The sequence below is a fragment of the Eschscholzia californica genome, unplaced genomic scaffold (genome assembly GCF_041429995.1).
Source record: "Eschscholzia californica isolate CP2 unplaced genomic scaffold, dmEscCali1.0.p SCAF_6, whole genome shotgun sequence".
NCBI classification, from domain to species: domain Eukaryota; kingdom Viridiplantae; phylum Streptophyta; class Magnoliopsida; order Ranunculales; family Papaveraceae; genus Eschscholzia; species Eschscholzia californica.
Genome location: NW_028238483.1, coordinates 30,315,430 through 30,335,662, shown reverse-complemented (window position 1 = coordinate 30,335,662; position 20,233 = coordinate 30,315,430). Strand labels below are relative to the sequence as shown.

Genomic DNA, 20,233 nt, shown 5'->3' with positions numbered 1-20,233 from the left:
TACGGTTATTTACTATAATTGTTCATTCTCTACATTGTAGCACGGGTGGATGATGTCATTTGGTAGTATAAAAGGTAGAATGCCATTTTACCAACTAAGGGTAAAAGTGTTATTTTATCAACATAACCGTAAAAAAAAGTCGTTTGCAGCTAAACATGTAAAAATGCATTTTGTTAATATTTTTGTTTGATAAGGACTCGAGAGTTATTTTGTCATTATAAGGCATTGATACAGCTTGAGTTATAAGGGCCATATAAAAACTCTTAAGACATCTTATGGGGTATGAGAGTCCGTTGATTGCTACATCTGCCTTATTTTTACCTAAGTTCAATAAATTGTGGATTCCAGCATCCACAGAAATCGAACTTGGGACCTCAAGTATGCAGGTAGATGTTCAACCATTGCAACAAGTGGCGGTAGACTCACTTTGCTAATATTGATATGTAAGAATGTCTTGAACATGTATGGAGACAAAGATAGGTTTTTAAGTATCTAAATGGTCGCAGTTTTGGGGCATCAAAATATTCTTTGGGGAAAAAAGACTTTGGTCAATTAGATTTGACCTAGGGAACGACCTTATCTTGAGTCCAAAGTCCAATTTCTATGTTTTTTGTCCCTTAATCTTCATTTTCAACCTTACCTCTGTCTACCGTCACCATTTCTAGCTCATTTTTTCCTTTTTTTTCTCTCTCTTTCTCCATATCTCTTTATATGTTTCGACGAAGGATAACCTTTGCCGAAACAATTGATTTAGTCTATTAGAAACACCGAAACTAAACCGATTTTTGGTTTGAGGATTCCCCTAAACCAGATAGCAACTTGGGGAGCAAAACATTAAAAATGAACTATTTCATAAAAATAGATCCTCTAGTGAAAATAAAACCACAAAAAAAAATGTGTTTTCTATCAAATACCGGAGACACCTATTTCTAGGGAATCTCTTTCCGTAGAAATAAGAGATATCAAACACACTTTAGTTAAAAGTAGAAAGAAATAAGACGTACGGTGAGGAGACCTTACAAAAACTTATCTTTAATTTACTTTCCCATGTCCTCGGTTTGTTAATTTATATTTTTGCACTTGTTTGTATAGAACACTAGATAGTAGGGGTGATAATCGGGCATGTATGGCCCGTTCACGGGCACTTGAAGCATCAGATCAACTGGATCGGATTCCAAACTTCAATGGCTATTAGGGTGAGCGGGTTAATCGGGGGGAGGGGGGCAATTTTGAAATTTGCCTTACCCATTACCCGCTCAATACCATTACGAAGCTCGGGTAATTCGGGTATTGGCAGACGGGTAGCGGGTAGCCCATGACTTAGAAAAGTTAATTCCTTCCTCTTCATTTATAAAGTTTCCAAACACCCTTTCTAATTTTAAAGAGACAATGTCAGACTAAAACTAGAAGTTATTTGTGTTGTTTCTTTTGAGATTTAACCTGACATTGAAAAATAAGGAAAAATTCTCAAGGGATTGTGATAATATAAACTTATCCCGCTCATTGCCTCCTCAAAGCAAGCACTATTTCACTAACCCACTAGGAATTCTCTTGGATCATTGCAAAGCAATGCATTGGTTGTGTGTGATTGCCCTTAAACGTATTGTTTACTAGCTCAACTAGGTCTAGCAACATAGACTGTTGTTTTTCATCAACCTAAAAAGTTGACGTAATTTGGTTGGGTATCACTGCGTGACGCTAAGTAGGTGCGGACATGGGTGGTGTGCGGGTAGAGATTTTAACCCATGCTCGTCTACCAAAACTTGGCAGGTTTTAACTCATGCCTGTCCATGATCCTCGTTGGGCTCGGGTACCCGTCCGCATAATTCCCACCCCTACTTTTTTTTCGGTGGTTGAACAATTCCAGTGAGTGTGTATTAATCTCCTTGTTAAGTATGGCAAAAATCCCCACTATAATGGACTCTTCTTATAACTTCTCCTTTAATGTACCAATTGGCTCTCCCTAATCAAAATCTTTAATGTAATCCCTAGGATTGCATAATATAATCCTTACTCCTGAGGTTGTCTAAAATATGAAATCTTTAGGATTGAGGACTAAAGATGATATTCAGAGGTTAGTATGTCTGAAGTCTAAAAATCAATTCACCCACTCTCTCCTTCAGCACTATAAAAGTTGGAGACATTTTTGAGGGGAAATTTTCATCTTCTCTTTAAACTATTGACGTTGGAAAATCGTAGTCGAATTCGAGGGATATCGCCATTGAGAGTACCTCTATCTCTCTCTAGGTTTTACTCTCTCTCTCTCTCTCTAGATCTGTTCATGTACCATTTTTTCATTTCATTACTTTCAATATCTATTTGTTCGTATAATTGGCTATTGAGAAAGAGAATCAGATAGAAAAGTTTGCTGGGTATTTTCTCTATCCGATTCTATTCCTCACTCAGTTTCAATTTTCATTTCAATCATAGTTTATTTTCGTTCCTTTTGGTGAATATCTAAGTAAACCTAGACTAATTTTGGTTTTTTTTTGGGAAATTGTTGAATTGATGTCCTGAGAAAGATGTTCTTTGTTTTCTGTTTAAAACAATAGATATCATGTAGTTTGAACGTTTAGGTTTTCTTGTTTATTTCTACGATTTGATATTAGGGTTGATCATGTTTTGATTGTTGGATGAATTAGTATTAAGCTTCTTATGGTATCAGTGAGGGTTTCTGGATTTTTTTCTCCAAATGAATGACGTGTTCTTTTAAAAGTTTGATTTTTATTTGTGAAGTGAGCTGGAAGTTTAATTCTTTTGCTTGTGAATTTTACTTGTTGAGATTAAATCAATTTTCCTGTTTTTTGCATGATTTCATGAAAATTATATACATGATCCGAATGAGCTTGTAAACTTATTGTGAATTAGATTTCATGTACTAGTATCCTAAATGTGGTATTAGCTCAATATGTTCTCAGGGCGGAACTGCTGAGGAGTTATGTACTTGTACTTGGCACTTTTAGGGAAAAATAATGATGATTTTGATGCCGGATAGCGAACTTTGGATATATTTTGTGACAAAAAATATGATTTATCTCTATTTATTTCGTCATTTCTCTTGAACGTTGATTACAAAGGTTCCAATGGTTTTCGACTTCATCAGTATTAAGTAAATGATGTTATGTTTCTTGTGCTTTTGACAAGTTTTTCCTATTTCCCCCTTTTAATATTGGTGGTTATTTTTAAAACCCAGGCATCATTTTCTGCATTGAGGATTTATTGGAAGTAAGTGTCAGCTTAGTGGAATCCGGCAACTATGGCATCTGGGGCTGGTAATTCTGGTGGTGATAGTCATACGTCTTCTACAGGATCAGCCCAACAAAAAGGAAGTAGGAATAAGAGAAAATTTCGAATGGAAACACCTACTGCTGATCCAATTAAGCTTATCCCTTCGTCTCAAAGTGAAGGCCCGCCTATTGAGTTATCTGCTGAGAAATTTGGACACAGCTCTTCACATGAAGACCATGGTCTTTGTTATTTTTGTAGTCATAAACTAGATCACAACGATACTTTGAGACAAGAGTCTGGGCCATCAGCAGTCGTTGTGTCTAGTAAGCAGAAAGAGGAACTTCAATTAGAGGATTCACGACATGCGACTTGGAGTGATCTGACAGAGGACCAGCTTGAAGAACTTTTGTTGAACAGTTTAGACACGACATTCAAGAGTGCGATTAAGAAGCTCGCTGCAATTGGCTACAGCGAGGAAGATGCTACAACAGCTGTTCTGAGGTATGGCCTTTGCTATGGGTCTAAAGACACGATAACAAATATTGTGGACACTACACTAACCTTTCTGAGGAGTGGAGTAGAAATTAATGGTCCAAAAGATAGTTTCTTTGAAAATCTGGAACAGCTGGAACAGTATACATTGGCTGAGATGATTTGCGTGATTAAACAAGTGAAGCCATTTTTCAGTACCGGTGATGCTATGTGGTGTCTATTGGTATCTGATTTGGATGTATCCCTTGCTTGTGCAGTTGAAGATAATGCAAACCCAGGTCCTACTTCATCTCAACTCCTAAACCCAGAGAAACAAACTCCAATGTTACCTTCTTCCCATGCATCACAGGCTGATATCTCAAAAAGTGCAGATACACCTAATTTACCATGTGCAGACAATGTTCTTGAAGGATTACCCCCTGAGAAAGCAAATCCAATTCCAACATTTGACTCTAAGGGAAAATCAACTATCGATGGTGGTCAGCTCCGAACTAGTTCTCAGTCTTCTGCCCCACACGTCGAATCAGTATCAGTGAGTGGCAAAAAGGGCCATTTAGGTACTTCTAAAAGAGACCATATCTTAAGACAGAAATCCATTCATTTGGATAAGAACCATAGGACTAAAGGGCCTAAAGGTTCTATGAGAACAAGTAAGAATAACTCCTTGGGGAGTTTGATCTACGATAAGAAACATAATTCTATCTCTGGCTCGACTTCTGTTGCAGTGGATTTAAAGAATGGTTCCACAAAGATAACTAAGGTAGTAATGTCTCAAACAAGGGAAATCCATGACATATCTGCACATTTGTCTTCTAATCCAAAACCTTCCGGTGTTCCATCTCCACTACCAGTGGCCAACACTGATCTTTCTCTCTCTTTACCACCAAAGAACAACACTGCTTCAAAGCCCCCTAGTTCTAGTTCAGAGTCTACCAAAGACAACATGTATCGGGTTCCATACGACAAAATTAACCAGTTGGTGCCTGATGACAAGAAAGATGAGGTGATAGCAAAGATGCTCTTGCGGAAGCAGGAACTGGAGAATGATATCGAGAGGTACACAGAGTGGGGCAATCAAAAGGTAATGCAGGTTGCACGCAGGTTGGGGGAGGACAGAGCTGAACTCAAGGCTCTCAGGCAAGAAAAAGAAGAAGCAGAGCGTCTAAAAAAAGAAAGACAAGCAATGGAACAGAACACCATGAAGAAGATTGCTGAAATGAATCACGCATTGGGTAAGGCTGCTAGTCAGGTTGAGAGGGCCAATATGTCTGTTCAAAGGCTTGAAAGTGAGAACACGGAGTTGCGAAGGAAGTTGGACGCTGCTAAAGTACGGGCCGCGGAGTCAGCTGCAGCTTGTGTTGAAGCATCTGAAAAGGAAAAGAAAACTCAGGAGCTGGTCCGGAACTCGGAGAGGCAGAAAATGGTGACTCAGGAGGAGCTTGTGAGTCAAAGGCGCAAGCGAAGTCAGCTGCAGCAGGAAGTAGATCAAGCTAAACAATACCTCGATCAATTGGAGGTAATGTTCTTTCTTTTCTTTTTAAATTATTTTTCAATGTCACTACAAAACTATGGTAATCAATGGCGGGAGGAATCATCATGATGCAACAGGAGTTGATCTACTAACTTTAGCCCTCTTCCCCACCATGGTAAAATAGATTTCACCCCTGGCTCTGGCTAGCTATGTTAGTTTGTTTCTTAATTGCAGTTCTTTTTAAAGATCTATAAATGTTACATTATATCAGTATATCACGTCGTGGGTTCTCATCAATAGCGGGAAATATTGTAGGCAAGGAGGAAAGCAGAAGAGAAGATGAAGGAAACACTACTTGCCCAGGCTAATGCTATTAGAGAAGAAAGACTACAGCTGGAGGCTGCATCAAAGTCAAAGGAAGACATGATTCGACTTAAAGCAGAACAAGATTTGGAGCGATCTAAAGAGAAAATGCGGACGCTGGAGAACGAGATTGCTCAGTTGAAGTTAAAGAACGAGTCTTCAACTATAGCTGCGTTAAGACAAGGTGCTGATGGTAAAAATGTGTCTGGTGGAAAGGGAAACAACGAGGTGGCTAGTATCTCGGGAATGATGGCAGGTCTCGATATTGATCAGGGAAAAGTAGGTATGAAACGGGAAAGGGAGTGTGTGATGTGCTTGTCCGAGGAGAGGGTTGTGGTTTTCCTCCCTTGTGCTCATCAGGTTGTATGCACAAAATGCAACAAACTCCATCAGGAGCAGGGGATGAAGGACTGTCCTTCTTGCAGGACCCCTATCCAGAAGCGTCTCGTTGCTCGTTTCCGCTCCTCTTAGTTTGTTTCATCCCTTGCTCTGTTCTTCTTCCTACCTTCTTAGTTTAATAGCAATTCTTCAAGACTTCTTTTAGGATATACTCATGTGTTTGTAAACCTCTCTTTTGAAGAGAGTCGAAACAATGAAATAATGGTTGGGGAATGAATATTTTTAGTATTTGCATAAGAACCTTGGAGGATAGTAAAACAATGAAGTAGTTCCCTTGAATAAATTGATTAATCTGTTGAATGTGATGTGTGAAAATTTCAAATTTTACAAAGAAGAGGGTTGACAAGAAGCATCCTTTTATATGTTTATTTTGTCATTGTGTGGTGAAATTATTGACAATGAAGTGATGATATGTTGCACTAGGTTAGCCTTAGGTTTGATTTGGAAGCTGCACCACCAGTCTCAGAATCAAGAACCAACATGTCATTTTAAGCAGTGAGATTGAAATCTTATGGAGATTTTCTCAGTCTACAGTACATAAATGGGTAAGCAATCCCCTCTAAATTCATAGGTAAGAATTACGAACCCACATGTTACACTAGGCTCAGGGAACTCACTAGGCTCGGGGAAAAGCCCCGCGAGGGTTCATTTTTACCCGCTATCTAACACGGGTATACTCACCCAATCAGATGGTTAGTTTGGGACATGACGAGGACCCTGACCAAGTGACTGGTCTATCTTTGTCCAGCCCGTGACCCATTAGCCCCCACAATTGTGGACCTTTGGACTGGCAGCGCTGAAACCAAAAGTTATCTGATCTCTCTGGACTGGCAATGCTGAAACCAAAAGTCCTCCGATCTCTCGACTCTTCTCTAACCTTCTCTTCTTCAACCTTGTTTTATCTTCTCCAACCTTGTGCCCTACCATCTTCGTCTTCTCTTTTGCGTTCCTCTAGATCCTATAATTTTTGAAATCTCTCTGTAACCTTTCTAGTATGTATTTGCTGCATTTGTATTTGGTGATGGCGAATCTCAAATGCATGCTCAAGTCTTAACTTTGTAATTTGGATATGATATCATATATTGATGTAGATTATTGTTGTTTGTCTTTTTTCCTGATTCAGACGCCCTGATCGTCGCTCGACCCCAAGGGGCCGATACCCCATTGGCCCGGCTAGTTAGTCGGGGAATGAGCATTACATTCTGAAGTTAGGTCTGATCAAACCAGCCTGAATACCCTAATGTTCTGCTTAAGGAATAACCGCTGGCTGGCTTAGAAGCATCGAGTTCGATGAACCCTTAGATGGTCTTCGTCATATGCCCCCTCCAGGTGAATCTAGTCTTGGAGTGATCATCCACGTCAATATGTCTTGAATTTTAATAGAAAAGGAGTCTGCTTTATCATCATAGTCCGAAACTAATGGAAGGGGAATAAAGTCTAGTCCATGTTACGACATGGAGGTGTAGACGATCTGAAATGGTGCCTTCCTCATGGACCGCCTGGTCGTGCTATTATAGACAAATTCCGATCAGGTAATGCCATCTCCCAAATTTCCTCATGACCCTGGGTTGAACCTCTTGGATAAAAATGCCAACATTGCATTGGATTTTTACATCGCAGTCGGAAAAGGTACTTTTAAAAAACCGATGAAGACATTGCCTTGAATTTTTACATCGCGGTCGGTAAAGGTACTTCGATAAAACCCATGAAGGCAAACTATCTTTCAAAAAATAAGTTGGTGATGGTCGTTACATGACGCCTCAAGGAATATGAATTTGAATCCAAGAATAAAGAAGCTGTACATCTGAAGTCACCTGTTATTTTTGAGTTGTTGAACAACATAAAAGTATTAGCATTTTTGTTTATAAAACATTCGAGACTTTATATCATGGTAATAAGATAGAAAAACTGTGTTACAATTTACATAATGATGTCGTTTTTCTAACAGAAAAATAGTTTACACTTTTTACGAATCAAGAAGGACGAGGCGCCACCTTGCTTTGTGAGAGCAAAACCTCCTTAAATTGTAACAGCATATATTAAAACATTAGTTGTAACAAGAAAAGGAAATCATCAAACAAAGAATTCTTGAATATCTACTCAGTGTTATCCAATAGAAACTATTAACGAAAACTGGGATTCCCCTAGAGAAATCAGCCGGCTAGGTTGGAGGTGTAGGGTTTGGTGAACTCGAGCCTTCATGGTCTCCAATGGATTCCCACCCCCACTAAGCAACTAAATTACTACTCATTCAAAAATACAGAGTACAAAATCACACACATTTAGAACTGAGAAGTTGGAACCATATATGTTGCAGAATTCTTATCATGTTGCGGATCGAATGATGTAGTTCATGGCGACATAGAGAGGCGTTGCTGCTTCATCCAAAACCGTCTGATAACGAAACAATAGATCAAAATTTTATCTTATTTTTATTTGAATTACAAAACATCAGCTTGAGTTCGACCTTGACGCGAACCCCATTGACGTTTCCTAGACCTTCTCTTCCTTCCATCTATTTTAGACTTAATCTTTTCCTTCAAGTCTCTTTCGCCTCGTCTCTTATACATCTTAAAAGTCATATTTCTATCTGCAGCCATCTTTCTAACCTTCTCTGTAATCTCCATAGCTATCTGTCTATTATACAGTTTCCTCAAACCTCTCATAAGCTTAGCAAAAGTATCTGGCTGTGGCATAATACCAGCATCCATCATATCCAAACAATAAGAACAAGCTTCCTTAACATGCCCATTCGAAAATAATGCATGAATCCAAATAGTCCATGCAAATACATTAAGATCACACCCTTTATTCATTATACAACTCCAGATATCTTTTGCCATTTCTATCTTTTCTGCTCTCATCAAAGAATTAAGAAGCTCTTTTAGAGTTCCATAATGAGGAACTGAGAAAAGTCCTCTTCCAACCATCTCTTTAAAATACTCACAAGCTTCAATTAGAAAACCTTGCCCAAGAAACCCATGAATCATTATAGTAAAACTATCAACACCCGGACTTAGACGATTCATTTCCATTTCGTTCCAAGATCGAACAGCTTCATCAGTCTCCCCAAGCTTACACGCCGTTCGAATTACTGTATTATAGATACTAAGATCGGGAACTACCCCGTGTTTCTTCATCTTCTTTACCAACTCCAAACACTCTTCCAACTGTTCTTTCTTCTCATGAGCCAACAAAATATGTAAATAAGTCATCTGATTTGGACTACAACCTTGTTTGATCATACTATCTAAAAGTTCATAACTTTTCGCTATCTTCCCCCACTTACAGAATCCACTTATCAAAGTAGTATAAGTAACAACATCAGCAATACACCCACTATTCTTCATATCAACAAAAACCACCATTGCTTCTTCCATTCTTTCTCTAGAACAAAGAGCTTGAATCAAAATTGTGTAAGAAGTTGCATTTGGATCACATTCTTTCTTCTTCATCTCTTTCAAAAGATCGAACGCGTCTTGCATTTTACCTGCCATGGCATACCCACTAAGAAGATTGTTATAGACTACAATATCTGGTTCAAAACCAGCTTCCCTCATTTGAACAAGAACGAATTTCGCCTCCATTAGTTTACCTTCTTTACACCAACCATATAACAAAGAGGTAAAATGTTTAATACTGGGTTTGAATCTGATTCTCATGTCTTCAAACAATGAAGCAGCTTCTTTCACATTACCATTTTTGCAGAGAGCATCTAATAAACATCCAAAAACAGATTCATCGGGTTCGCAGCCGTATTTCGGCATTTCATCTAACACTTGAATTGCTTTCTGAACCATTCTAGCAGAAGCAAATCTTCTCATTAAAACAACAAAAGCATCAGCTGTAAGAAACTGAGGATTCTCTCTCCTCATTTCATCAATTAAAGCCCAGACTGCACCAAATTGCCTCATTTTGCTCAAAACCCTAATCATAGATTTGTAAACTTCATAACTTGGATTATAACCAGGTTGCTTTGATGCCCATGAAAAGAATCTGTAAGCTAAGTTTCCTGCATCACCACAACGATTCAAAACTCTTTCAACTAAACAAGAGCTCAAAACAATACCTGATTCTTGCAAAGCTAGTTCCAATTTCGCAACCCTAGAATGGAATTTTCTCAAAATTCTATAAACCTTTTCGACATCTGCAGAATACCCATCAGAGTTTTGCTTCGAATTGTTCAAATGTTCTTTGTTTTCGAGAAATATAAATCTTGACCCATGATTTTCATCGACTGAAAAAGTTGAAAACTTTCTAACAAGGATTGATTTTTCTTGCCTTGAGATTCCAGGAGGAGGAGAGTAACAAAATTGGGGATTTGATGATTGACTGAAAGATTGTCGACCTGGATTGAAGCAATTGAAGTTTTCTCTGTCAATGATGACAAGAGATGGGAGTTTGGATTTCCATAAGAGCCTAATTTTTGAGGAAGACACACTCTGCATTTTTCCCAAGTCCAAGCTTCTGCTGTTTTTGAATTTCTGAAGCCAGACTTCAAATCTCACGGGAATCCGTTTCTCGGTTGGGGCTTGGGGGGACTAAGGGTGGGAAAAAGCCGTGGGCCGGATCGGTCGTTAGACGGATCCATAGTGCTCGTGGGTATCCGTAAGACGACAAACTTACTCGAGCCGTACCCGAGCCCGCCAGACTACTAAACGTGAGCCAGATTGGAATCAGAGTGCAAGTAGTGTGAACCGAACCAACTAAAGACGAAACAATCAAGATTGTTGGAGGTCTTGAATTTGAGAAAATTAATGATGGATGATTTAGATGCACTGTTTCGATGGAAGATAAAAGATCAAGTTTTGAAGTAAATGACGGTGGAACAAACCTATCAAGACTACGAGAACAATACGAGAATTTAGATTAATGTTCTAAGTTATGAAGCACAATCTCAATGCCTTTCATTAGGGCGATATTTACTTTATTCATACATATAAATTAATCTGAGTAATTCGAAAAATTAACCAATAGTCTATATAAATCGACCTTATGAGTTAACACTTTGATTTATGAGGGACGAACAACTATTGGGTTACAAAGTAGATGTAAGAACTAATAAGATTTTTATATATGCCAGCGCTTTGGGGAAAGCAAAATAGTTTCCGGGGTTTGAAGACTTAGTCAAAAATTGGTCAATTTTGTTTGACAATTTTATTTTGTAAGTTGTTAGAGGGAAATAAAAATAAAAATAAAAAACCCTCCACCTCACTCTCTTCTCCGATTAGGTCGCCAGCTGGAAAATTTTCCGGCCGGCGACTTAATCGGAGAAGAGAGAGAGGTGAAGTGGAGGGTTTTTTTTATTTTGAACCATATTCCCCATAAAATATATTTCCCCGGAAACTTTTCAAAATTTTGCATATTCCCTTTAAAATTTTACACCCCTGAAACTATTTAGCTTTCCCCAAAGCGCTGGCCTTTATATATTGATCAATTAAGTAGATGTTACTTACACTAGTGCCCGAGGGGCGAGGGTTGGGTACTCACAATAGAGCTCACCACGAAAGGGCCTCTTTATTCTATTGTAAATGTAATGTATATAGTGTGAGATCAGATATTACTTTATATTCCGTTGGATTTCTTTCTTCGAATGTAATGTATATAGTGTGAGATCTGAAATGTAAAATTAAAGTTTCCTTAAATTTACTACTAAGGAAATGAAATATAAACATTCAAAATTTAATTCTACACTGCTCACGCCAAATAAACTTCATTGGTATACAATTTTGTAGTGTTATACTTGCATTCTCATTTCTCAACAAAAAAAAAAAACTTGCATTCTCATTCATTCCACTTGCAGTGTGTGCATATTCTTAGTCTGGATGATGGGCCTCTAAGATACATAAGATATCCATAAGTAGTCCTTCACTTGGAACTTCTTGATTCCAAACATGTCAAACCGTCTACCCATTGAGATATATGTAACTATAACATGTCAAACCCCTCTTCCCATTGGGATATATGTAACTATAACATGTCAACAATACGTGCATATAACAATTTTTGTAGTCCACCCCCTTTGTTAAAGTGGTTGCATACCCCTTTCAAGCCAACAAATAAAGTAGATACTGGAATAGATGGACTTTCAGGCTTTGTAAGATGACCCGCCAAGCATCTTTATTTGGTCTTTAGGGTCCAAGATGTCTTTAGGCAGTTATAGTGCTCATTCAAATGCATGTTATAATCATGATGTATCAATGTCGTTCAAAAGTAACGACTGTTGGAATCCAATCTAAAAAAAGAACAATTTTTGTAGCTCTTAAGTTGAAAGTTTGAGAAAGATCTAGGACGTTCTTTTAGGCCATGTTTGGCACGCGGGATTCGCGTGGGAATGAAATGTGATTCCTGGGAATCACATTCATGACTACTGTTTGGCTCGCGGGAATGCAGGGGGAATCCTATTCCTGGAAGAATGGGATTCCCCCCAAATGGGGTAATAGCAAACCCCGGGAGGGGGGTGGATTTGTGATTCTCATTCCCGGGAATGATTTGACTTAATATTTCTAGACAAAATAATCCTTGATAAAATATTAGAATGACTAATATTAAAATCGTCATTCTCATAATATTTTTACTAAAAAAATTAAAAACCTAGGGTTTGAACTACCACCATAGGAACATACTCTCTCTCTCTCCCACCCTCTCTCTCGCTCGAACATAACTCTCTCTCCATATCTCTAGTTTTGTTTCTTCTCTCTTGCTCTTTGTTCATTAAAAATCGATTTCATAACGTTTAAAAAATTTAATCGAGACCTTATTTATTTTAGATAAATCTTTAAAAACAATTTAAATTAGTGTATTACGTTACTATTTCATATCTATAAATTTGAATAGACAATACTAATTAAAATATATATAACAAAGTTAACCTATAATTTATGTAGTTTAAGTAAAAGGATATAACAAGACTTTCGTAAAATTTACAAACTTATTCCTATACAAACCAAACAACAAGTTAGGAATCCATCGGGAATGGAATTCCTATTCCTGGTTGAACCAAACATTAAACCAAAATAATCTGATTCCCGGGAATCACATTACCGGAATGTGATTCCCGGGAATGACATTCCATTCCCGCGCGCCAAACCTGGCCTTAGGGAATGTGATTCAGCAGCTCACGAATTAAGTCAATTTTTTTTTTATACAACCTACGTTAGTCGTTACAAGACATTGAAACATCATGAAGATGTGATAAGCACGATAACCGCTTAAGTTAAACAAATAATGATTGAGGCCTAAAGCCCAACAATATGAAAGAGGCAAAACCCAACATGAAAGAGGCCAAAAGCCCAACGACATGAAAGAGGTCTAAAAACCGACAAACAAACTTATTACATTATTCATACATTTAGTAAACCCAAATTCAATAACCATGGATCACCTCTTCTGAAAATCGAACCTGGGACTTGGGTTTTAGATTATTCTTGCAATATTTTTATCTTGGTCAAATGACTTAAGTCATGGCTAGATCATAGAACAAAACCAGGAAGTGCCTTCAAAACTTTTAGTGTCTTTCGCGCGCCAACGGTCAACATAAGGTTTTAGCAAAACCCTAATTCCGCCATTACTCTTTCAGTGTCTCTCTCGCTTTTCCTCTCTCTTAAGCGCCAAGGGCCTTCACTTTCGTCGGAGAACTTATCTGTACGATATTGAAGCTATAATCTCTTTGCATCCCAATCTAAAGCCGCCATTGAAAAGACTTGAATTTCTAGTTAGGTTTCAATGTCAACAGTTACAGAGGATTTAGCTGATGACAAGAAGATAAAAGAAGAAGAATTAGACGAAGAAGAAGAGGAAAAGACATTCGAAGAACTTGGTTTAGAACCCCGTTTAGTTCGTGCCCTAGAAAAGAAGGATATCTCTAAACCAACTCCAATTCAACTCTCAGCCATTCCATTGATTTTGGTATTTTTCTCATACACCATCAAGTATATAGTTTTTCAAATCAGTCAACCCTAATTTTGTATTTCAGTGCATTCAATTAACGTAAAATGCTGCCAAATTTGTAACTTTTTTGCTTTATAGGAAGGTAAAGATGTTGTTGCTAGGGCAAAAACTGGTTCAGGAAAAACGTATGCTTATCTCCTACCCATTCTTCAGAAGCTCTTTTCTGATTCTGGGTTGTCTAAGAAAACTGCCCCAAGTGCTTTTATTCTAGTTCCTACTCGAGAACTATGTCAACAGGCAAGATAACCTATCCACCTAGTAGATAACTATTTACTTTGTTGTTATTTCTGATAATTCACTAATATCATATCTATCTGATTCAGGTGTATTCAGAGGTAGACTCTCTTATTAAGTATTGTAAAGTGCAAATGAAAGTTGTTTCATTGACTAGTGGCATGGCAAATTCTGATCTGGTAGCTTCCCATTCTGAAACATTATTTATGTCAAGTTATACAACAACAGATTAGTACATATATGACGTAAATATGTATGATTGGTTTACTATAATATTTTCGCAGCGTGCAGCATTGTCTGGGCCACCCGAGATCTTGGTTTCAACACCAGCTTGTATTTCAACTGCCATATCATCAGGTGTCTTGGATAGAAATTCTATCCGAGATTCTATTTCGATCCTTGTGCTTGATGAGGTACAAAGTTGATTACATCATGTTTTTGTTTGTATTTTGATTAGTTTATGTGACCTTAGGTTTGATTCAAACACTAAAGTGAATACTTATGTATATTTAATGCTATTCACCAGTAGCGGGTCTTAGTTTTAACACATATGGAGTTAGGATGTTCTATTATAACATTTAAAAAAACTACTATTGTGATCAGTCTCTAATTAGTGCTTTAGTCCATATGGGTTGGCTGATATTGTAACTTTTGGGAAACCAGTGGTAAAATGCATAGCATAATAATATTGTGTATTTGACATAACATTCACTTTCTAATCCAGACATACTTTTCTTCAGGCAGACCTTCTTTTGTCTTATGGTTATGAAGACGACTTGAAAGTCCTTACCCCTCATATTCCACGAAGCTGCCAATGCCTACTTATGTCTGCCACCTCTAGGTAAGTTGTTGTTTGGTTCATTTCGTCTTTTGGTTTACTATGTATAATTTTTCTATTGACAGATTAGGAGTTCCTTCTTTAATTGTGAATTCGACTCTAATTCCCCCTTTTCGCCAATCTAGCACTTATTACTGCTGCTCCTATGTATTGTGTCACATTCTTTTTGTTCATCATAGTATTCCAAAACCACTTTATTTATTCTGCTTATAAGTAGATTGTCAATGGTTACATTGGACCTTCTACCAGCTTTCGAATTTTGTATATGGATTATGGACACATAACATCTTATTACAAACTCACTTTAACGGTTATTGGTATTAAAAATATTTTCTTTCTGGTCTCCTAAACTGTGGCAGTGATGATGTTGAGAAATTGAAGAAGCTCGTGCTGCACAATCCAGTCATTTTGACCCAATCAGAAGTTGGAGATAGTAAAGACGATATTGTCCCCAAAAATGTTCAACAATTTTGGGTAAGAGCCACGGTCTTGTAATTTCTTGTCCATAACTGTAGAGTTGTATCTAGATGGCTACTATATCCCGAAAACAGTTGTGTCAGTTCTTACTAGTTCGCCAAGATTCATATGGATTTTGATTACAGAGACATAAGCTTATATAACTAATCTTGCGTTTCCAGATTTCGTGCAATGTTCGTGATAAGCTAGTTTACATCCTTCCGCTCTTGAAGTTGGAACTTGTTCAGAAAAAGGTTCTGATATTTGTAAACACTATCGATATGGCCTTCAGATTGAGGCTCTTCCTTGAACAGGTACTCCCTCAACCGTTAGAGATTTGACATTTCAGTTTATATTCTTGTGTTTTCTATGTCCTAGCAATTTTTTCTTCCATAGTATTTTTCCAAGATGTTTTACATGGTTTATCAACTTATTGGGTTTTTTAATGCCTCATTTTTTTATTAGCACGACAGAGTCATGGTCACTTTCACATATTTGTGATGTCAGCATACTCATTTCTACTTCTTGAAAATGTCTTGTGAGAAATAGAGAAAGTATGTAGTATGGTACTTTTTATATCCTAAGGAAAAATATGATCTTACATACAGGTATGTCATGCAATGCTGCACTAGAAAAATTGAATGGTTAACTCAAGCTTGACAACTAGTGTCATCTTATGAGATAAAATCTTACTTACACTACGTCAGTAATGATATGAAGTGCCTGTTATGTGCCGTGACTTTCCGATTTCCAAGTCTCTAAGTAGCAAAATGATAGCTGTATCTATGAGGTGCTCTTTTAGTCTATCAAGACTCAACTTGTCACAGGTTGCCAATGTCCTTAAAGTAACATGATTGACACAGTTGTATTTCTGCTAACTCTAAGAATGATGGTTTTAGACCTTAATGTGAAGGATTTATTTCCTTGAAGTTCTAATTTCTAATTATATAGATAATCTATAGCAGCAACTTGGATTTCAAACTTTTAGGTGACAGTTTTTTTTTCACAAATAACACTGAAAATTATGATGTTATAACTTCTCTACATTCTTCTCTGTTTACTCATGATTGAACTGATTAAAAAAAGTAAGAATAATTGCTTTGTTTTCATTTTGCTCCTGATATTGAGATACTTCATTAACTGCAGTTTGGCATCAAAGCGGCTATTTTGAATGCAGAGTTACCACACAATTCACGTATGCATATCCTTGAGGTATGTTGGTTGATTGTTGAATTCCGGTATTTATTTCTGAAAATGGGCAGTTATTTCATCTGTCATTTAATTTGCATTGCCTGTCTACTAACGAAGTATTAACTGACCAAATTTTGACATTTTCTCAATATCTTATTCTCTTGAGAAGAGGTCTGTTGATGTAATAATAAATTGCTCCCAACATGGTGAATCAGTTAGGAGGAGGCGAATGTAAATGAATAACATGTCCTACTCCCGTGTAAGGAACCCCGATCATAAAGTAAATAGGACAAGCTTTCAAAGACCATATTTCATCTTAATTACGTGAAAAGTTTGATTCTGACCTCCACGCCATGGTGTTGGTTCTCTTACATTTTTTAGTGATCATTTAATAAGCCTAAGTAATTGTGGCAGTAGCTGTTACCTATTTTTGTACAGACAAAAGACTTAGTAAACACTTATCTTGTATACAGTCCGTCTTCATACAAAGTAGACATCAGAATTGACGAGGATTCCTTAGAGAAACAAGCTTGAAAACATTAACACGTTATTTTAGAGGAGAATCTTATGTTCCAAACGATGGCAGTTGTCATAAAATGGGATTACAGTGCCCACTGCTACTCTAGGCTTTATGGCACCTTAGAGAGTTCAAGATGCGGAATGCCTTAAGGCTAAAAGCTACAGGCTGGTTTCTTGATGACCTTTAAATTTGAAGCATATCAGTAGCACCATATAGCTTATTGGACTATGGTTCACTGTATCCCCAGTTACTGCATTTTGTTCAGTTTCGTAGCTTTCATCGAGCATGTGTCTTCAAGGGTTCAGTTTCATAATTTTCATAATGGTCAGTTTAAATGATTGTGATTAATGTTGGTGTTTTGCTCAGAAATTCAACGCAGGAATGTTTGATTACTTAATAGCTACAGACGACAGCCATATAAAGGATAAAGCGCAAGAAAATGGAAACAATAATAATAATAATAATGTTCAGTCACAAAAATCAAAAAAGCATCGCAAGCCGAAACTGGATTCAGAGTTTGGAGTTGTAAGAGGAATCGACTTCAAAAATGTGTTCACAGTAAGTAAAAATATGACCTAATACGTTCTAATGCAATTGTCACATTATTATTACCTGTAACCTGCTTCACAACATTATGCAGGTTATAAATTTTGACATGCCTCTAAGTGCTGCTGGATATGTGCATAGAATTGGACGTACTGGAAGAGCTCATAACACCGGTGCATCAGTTTCTCTTGTAAGCCTACTGCATTTTCTGTATGATAAATTAAAAGTCCCTTTGCAATAAAATATATTCAAAACATGGCCGCATGTAGGAGTAATGCAGTAGAACTGTTATCTTGAGAACTGTCTTTCAAATGGTTACGTCTCGTAAAAGAAAATCTACTTCAGTTTAACAAAGCATATATTCATACAAACATGTAACTGGACTATATAAATGTGAGCCGTGTGGTTGCCTCAAATCTGGGGTTCGTAATTATCCCTGGAAACCAAAACTTTAGTGAATCTCCTAGACTCCTTGTCCTAGATGGAAGTATGAAATGTCTACTTGGGTAGTTGTCTTAGGTATGTTACAGATTGAAAAGTTTGCTCCACTATGTTGTTGTCAGGTATCTTCAGATGAGACGGAAATTTTCAATGAGATCAAGGCCACATTAGGTGAAGAAGATGAGAACGAGGAGGGCTCAAACTTCATTGCACCCTTCCCATTACTCACTCAAAATGCTGTGGAGTCTTTGCGGTATAGAGCCGAGGTATGTATCTCCTTCCCATAAATTTTGCGTTGAAGAAGAATCTGATTATTAATCTGACATTGCCTGGAATCAGTCATTGCTGCAAATCCCTTCTTAAGCATTAGTGACTTCACGCGCACAAGGTTTCTTTTAGCCTAATCTCAAGCATTTCAAACTTTACCCATAGTGGCACTCTTGCATCTAAACTGAACTCAGATCTGAGTTGTTTAATAACATCTCCGAACCTTCAAGGGACAAGTCTCTAGTATATTGCTATATGTCTGCAAGTTTCTTCGTCTGAGACTTGGTCGTCCGTCCTTGTATCTTTTTGTATATTATAAGCTCGCCATTCTTTGTTGTCTACTTTTCTTCTTGTCTGTTGATTTACCATTTTAATCATGATAGAAACTGAGTTGGTTTATTGAAGCTTAAGAGCATACTATTCTTGCTAAAAGCTGAAGTTGTCCCATTTTGCAGGATGTAGCTAAGAGTGTCACAAAAGTCGCTGTAAGGCAAGCACGGGCTCAGGATCTGAGGAATGAAATGCTCAACTCTGAGACGTCAGTATTATTTCTTGGTGTATTCTTTTACTTTCTGTACTTTTCAGTTCTTAAGCTGCATTTGAACCATATTCAATAAAATAAAACTGTGCTATCACATCACTATAAAGTACTTCAATGCTTTGTGTGAGAGACCCATAGCTGAATCTTGGCGTGGATTACCTCCACCAGTACACATTGCAAAAATTCAACTAATTTTAAGACATCTAATCCCATTGGAAGTTGTTCTGAAGTCATTTGCGATATCCACTTGTTATGGAACCTTTGATTTAGCGCAAACTCCAATAGCTTTTAGCAGGGTTAGAAGTTACCAAATGTCCTGAACTTTTTTTATGTAATCTTCATGTCTAGGATAAAGCTAACTTTTATACCTTTGGCCTCTTTCTCTATTCCCATGTTTGTTTTTCGTTACATTTTTTTTTTGATGTTCATGCTTTTCGTTCTTTCACTGACAACGTTAATCACTTGTCCAGGTTGAAAGCTCAGGTTAATCCGAGGGAAAAAGGTAATGAATTGTTACAATATGATAGTGTGATTTATTCTTGTAAACTAGCTTTTGCGTCCCACATATGCTTACATGCATACTTATTGTCCATTTGTGCTGTCGATTTCGACAGATTTGCTAGAGCATGGAATAGCACTGAGCAAGAAACCCTCTCAACCCCATCTTCGTCAAAATAAATTGCCTGAGTACCTGATAGATCCTACAACTCAGGAAGCCAGCAAGATTGTAAAACTTACTAGAGCTGCTATGGGGAATACTTCCAACCGTCGATCAACTTTCCCACCAAAAGCTAGAAGAAACAGAGGGACACTCAAAGAGGTAACTGCTCTCTTTCTTTCTACTCCTTTTATTCTAATGATACCTCCACCTTTCTCCACCCAAGAACTGAAACTTGATACTACTTAGTAGCCTGTAACAAAGTTATTGATTACATTTATATATGCTCATGGAGTTTTGATGAACTTGGTTTCAGGGAGGTACGAAATTCCAAAAGGGTGGAAAGAGGAAAGACAGAGACATGGAAGGAGAAAGGAAGAAGAAGAAGAAAGCCAGAGATGTTTAATTGAATTGAAGTTGTAACTTATATTCTTCTATAAAATTTTGGCCCTTGAGTTATTAAGAGAACTAAATCCACATTATTGTACCTATAAATGGTTAAACTATTAGTTTAATATCATTCATCTCACTTGTGCCGCGTTATACCTTAACTTTTCTTGGTGTATTTGTAGCATTGAAGAGTAAAGGTAGCCTTTTGAGAGTTCAAAAAATAACGTCCGTTAACCTCATTTTCTCTC

At 37.4% G+C, this 20,233-nt stretch overlaps 3 protein-coding genes across 4 annotated transcripts; 2 read left to right on the top strand and 1 right to left on the bottom strand.

Moving 5' to 3' along the window:
- The first annotated feature begins 1,855 nt into the window (after window positions 1–1,855).
- LOC147533414 (RING/U-box superfamily protein) lies at window positions 1,856–6,253 on the top strand. Of its 2 annotated transcripts, none has more exons than XM_086650642.1 (3): window positions 1,856–2,247; window positions 3,194–5,236; window positions 5,507–6,253. In XM_086650642.1, the coding sequence occupies exons 2-3, from the start codon at window positions 3,257–3,259 to the stop codon at window positions 6,023–6,025; spliced, it is 2,499 nt and encodes an 832-aa protein (XP_086506768.1). In that variant the 5' UTR covers window positions 1,856–2,247; window positions 3,194–3,256; the 3' UTR covers window positions 6,026–6,253. The 2 variants fall into 2 exon arrangements, with proteins under 2 accessions (XP_086506768.1, XP_086506769.1); XM_086650643.1 differs by having other exon boundaries at window positions 2,087–2,372.
- Window positions 6,254–7,808: 1,555 nt separating this feature from the next.
- Window positions 7,809–10,470, bottom strand: LOC147533413 (Tetratricopeptide repeat (TPR)-like superfamily protein). The gene has a single exon (XM_086650644.1). It carries the CDS (start codon window positions 10,399–10,401, stop codon window positions 8,395–8,397), a length of 2,007 nt encoding a protein of 668 aa, XP_086506770.1. The 5' UTR covers window positions 10,402–10,470; the 3' UTR covers window positions 7,809–8,394.
- A 2,579-nt stretch (window positions 10,471–13,049) lies between these two features.
- LOC147533412 (P-loop containing nucleoside triphosphate hydrolases superfamily protein) lies at window positions 13,050–20,124 on the top strand. Its single transcript, XM_086650646.1, has 15 exons — window positions 13,050–13,861; window positions 13,982–14,140; window positions 14,227–14,316; window positions 14,422–14,550; window positions 14,878–14,978; window positions 15,335–15,449; window positions 15,614–15,745; window positions 16,578–16,643; window positions 17,509–17,700; window positions 17,783–17,878; window positions 18,252–18,395; window positions 18,852–18,934; window positions 19,408–19,439; window positions 19,552–19,757; window positions 19,912–20,124. Exons 1-15 carry the CDS (start codon window positions 13,679–13,681, stop codon window positions 19,999–20,001), a joined length of 1,818 nt encoding a protein of 605 aa, XP_086506772.1. The 5' UTR covers window positions 13,050–13,678; the 3' UTR covers window positions 20,002–20,124.
- The last annotated feature ends 109 nt before the right edge of the window (window positions 20,125–20,233 follow it).

What these genes read in the sequence shown, in the direction of transcription:
- LOC147533414 (XM_086650642.1), top strand. Translation starts at nt 3,257, where the DNA reads ATGGCATCTGGGGCTGGTAATTCTGGTGGTGATAGTCATACGTCTTCT. An exon ending in AATACCTCGATCAATTGGAG is followed by an intron (nt 5,237 to 5,506) that starts GTAATGTTCTTT and finishes GAAATATTGTAG; the next exon opens with GCAAGGAGGAAAGCAGAAGA.
- LOC147533413 (XM_086650644.1), bottom strand. Translation starts at nt 10,401, where the DNA reads ATGCAGAGTGTGTCTTCCTCAAAAATTAGGCTCTTATGGAAATCCAAA.
- LOC147533412 (XM_086650646.1), top strand. Translation starts at nt 13,679, where the DNA reads ATGTCAACAGTTACAGAGGATTTAGCTGATGACAAGAAGATAAAAGAA. An exon ending in CACGTATGCATATCCTTGAG is followed by an intron (nt 16,644 to 17,508) that starts GTATGTTGGTTG and finishes TGTTTTGCTCAG; the next exon opens with AAATTCAACGCAGGAATGTT. An exon ending in ACAGAGGGACACTCAAAGAG is followed by an intron (nt 19,758 to 19,911) that starts GTAACTGCTCTC and finishes ACTTGGTTTCAG; the next exon opens with GGAGGTACGAAATTCCAAAA.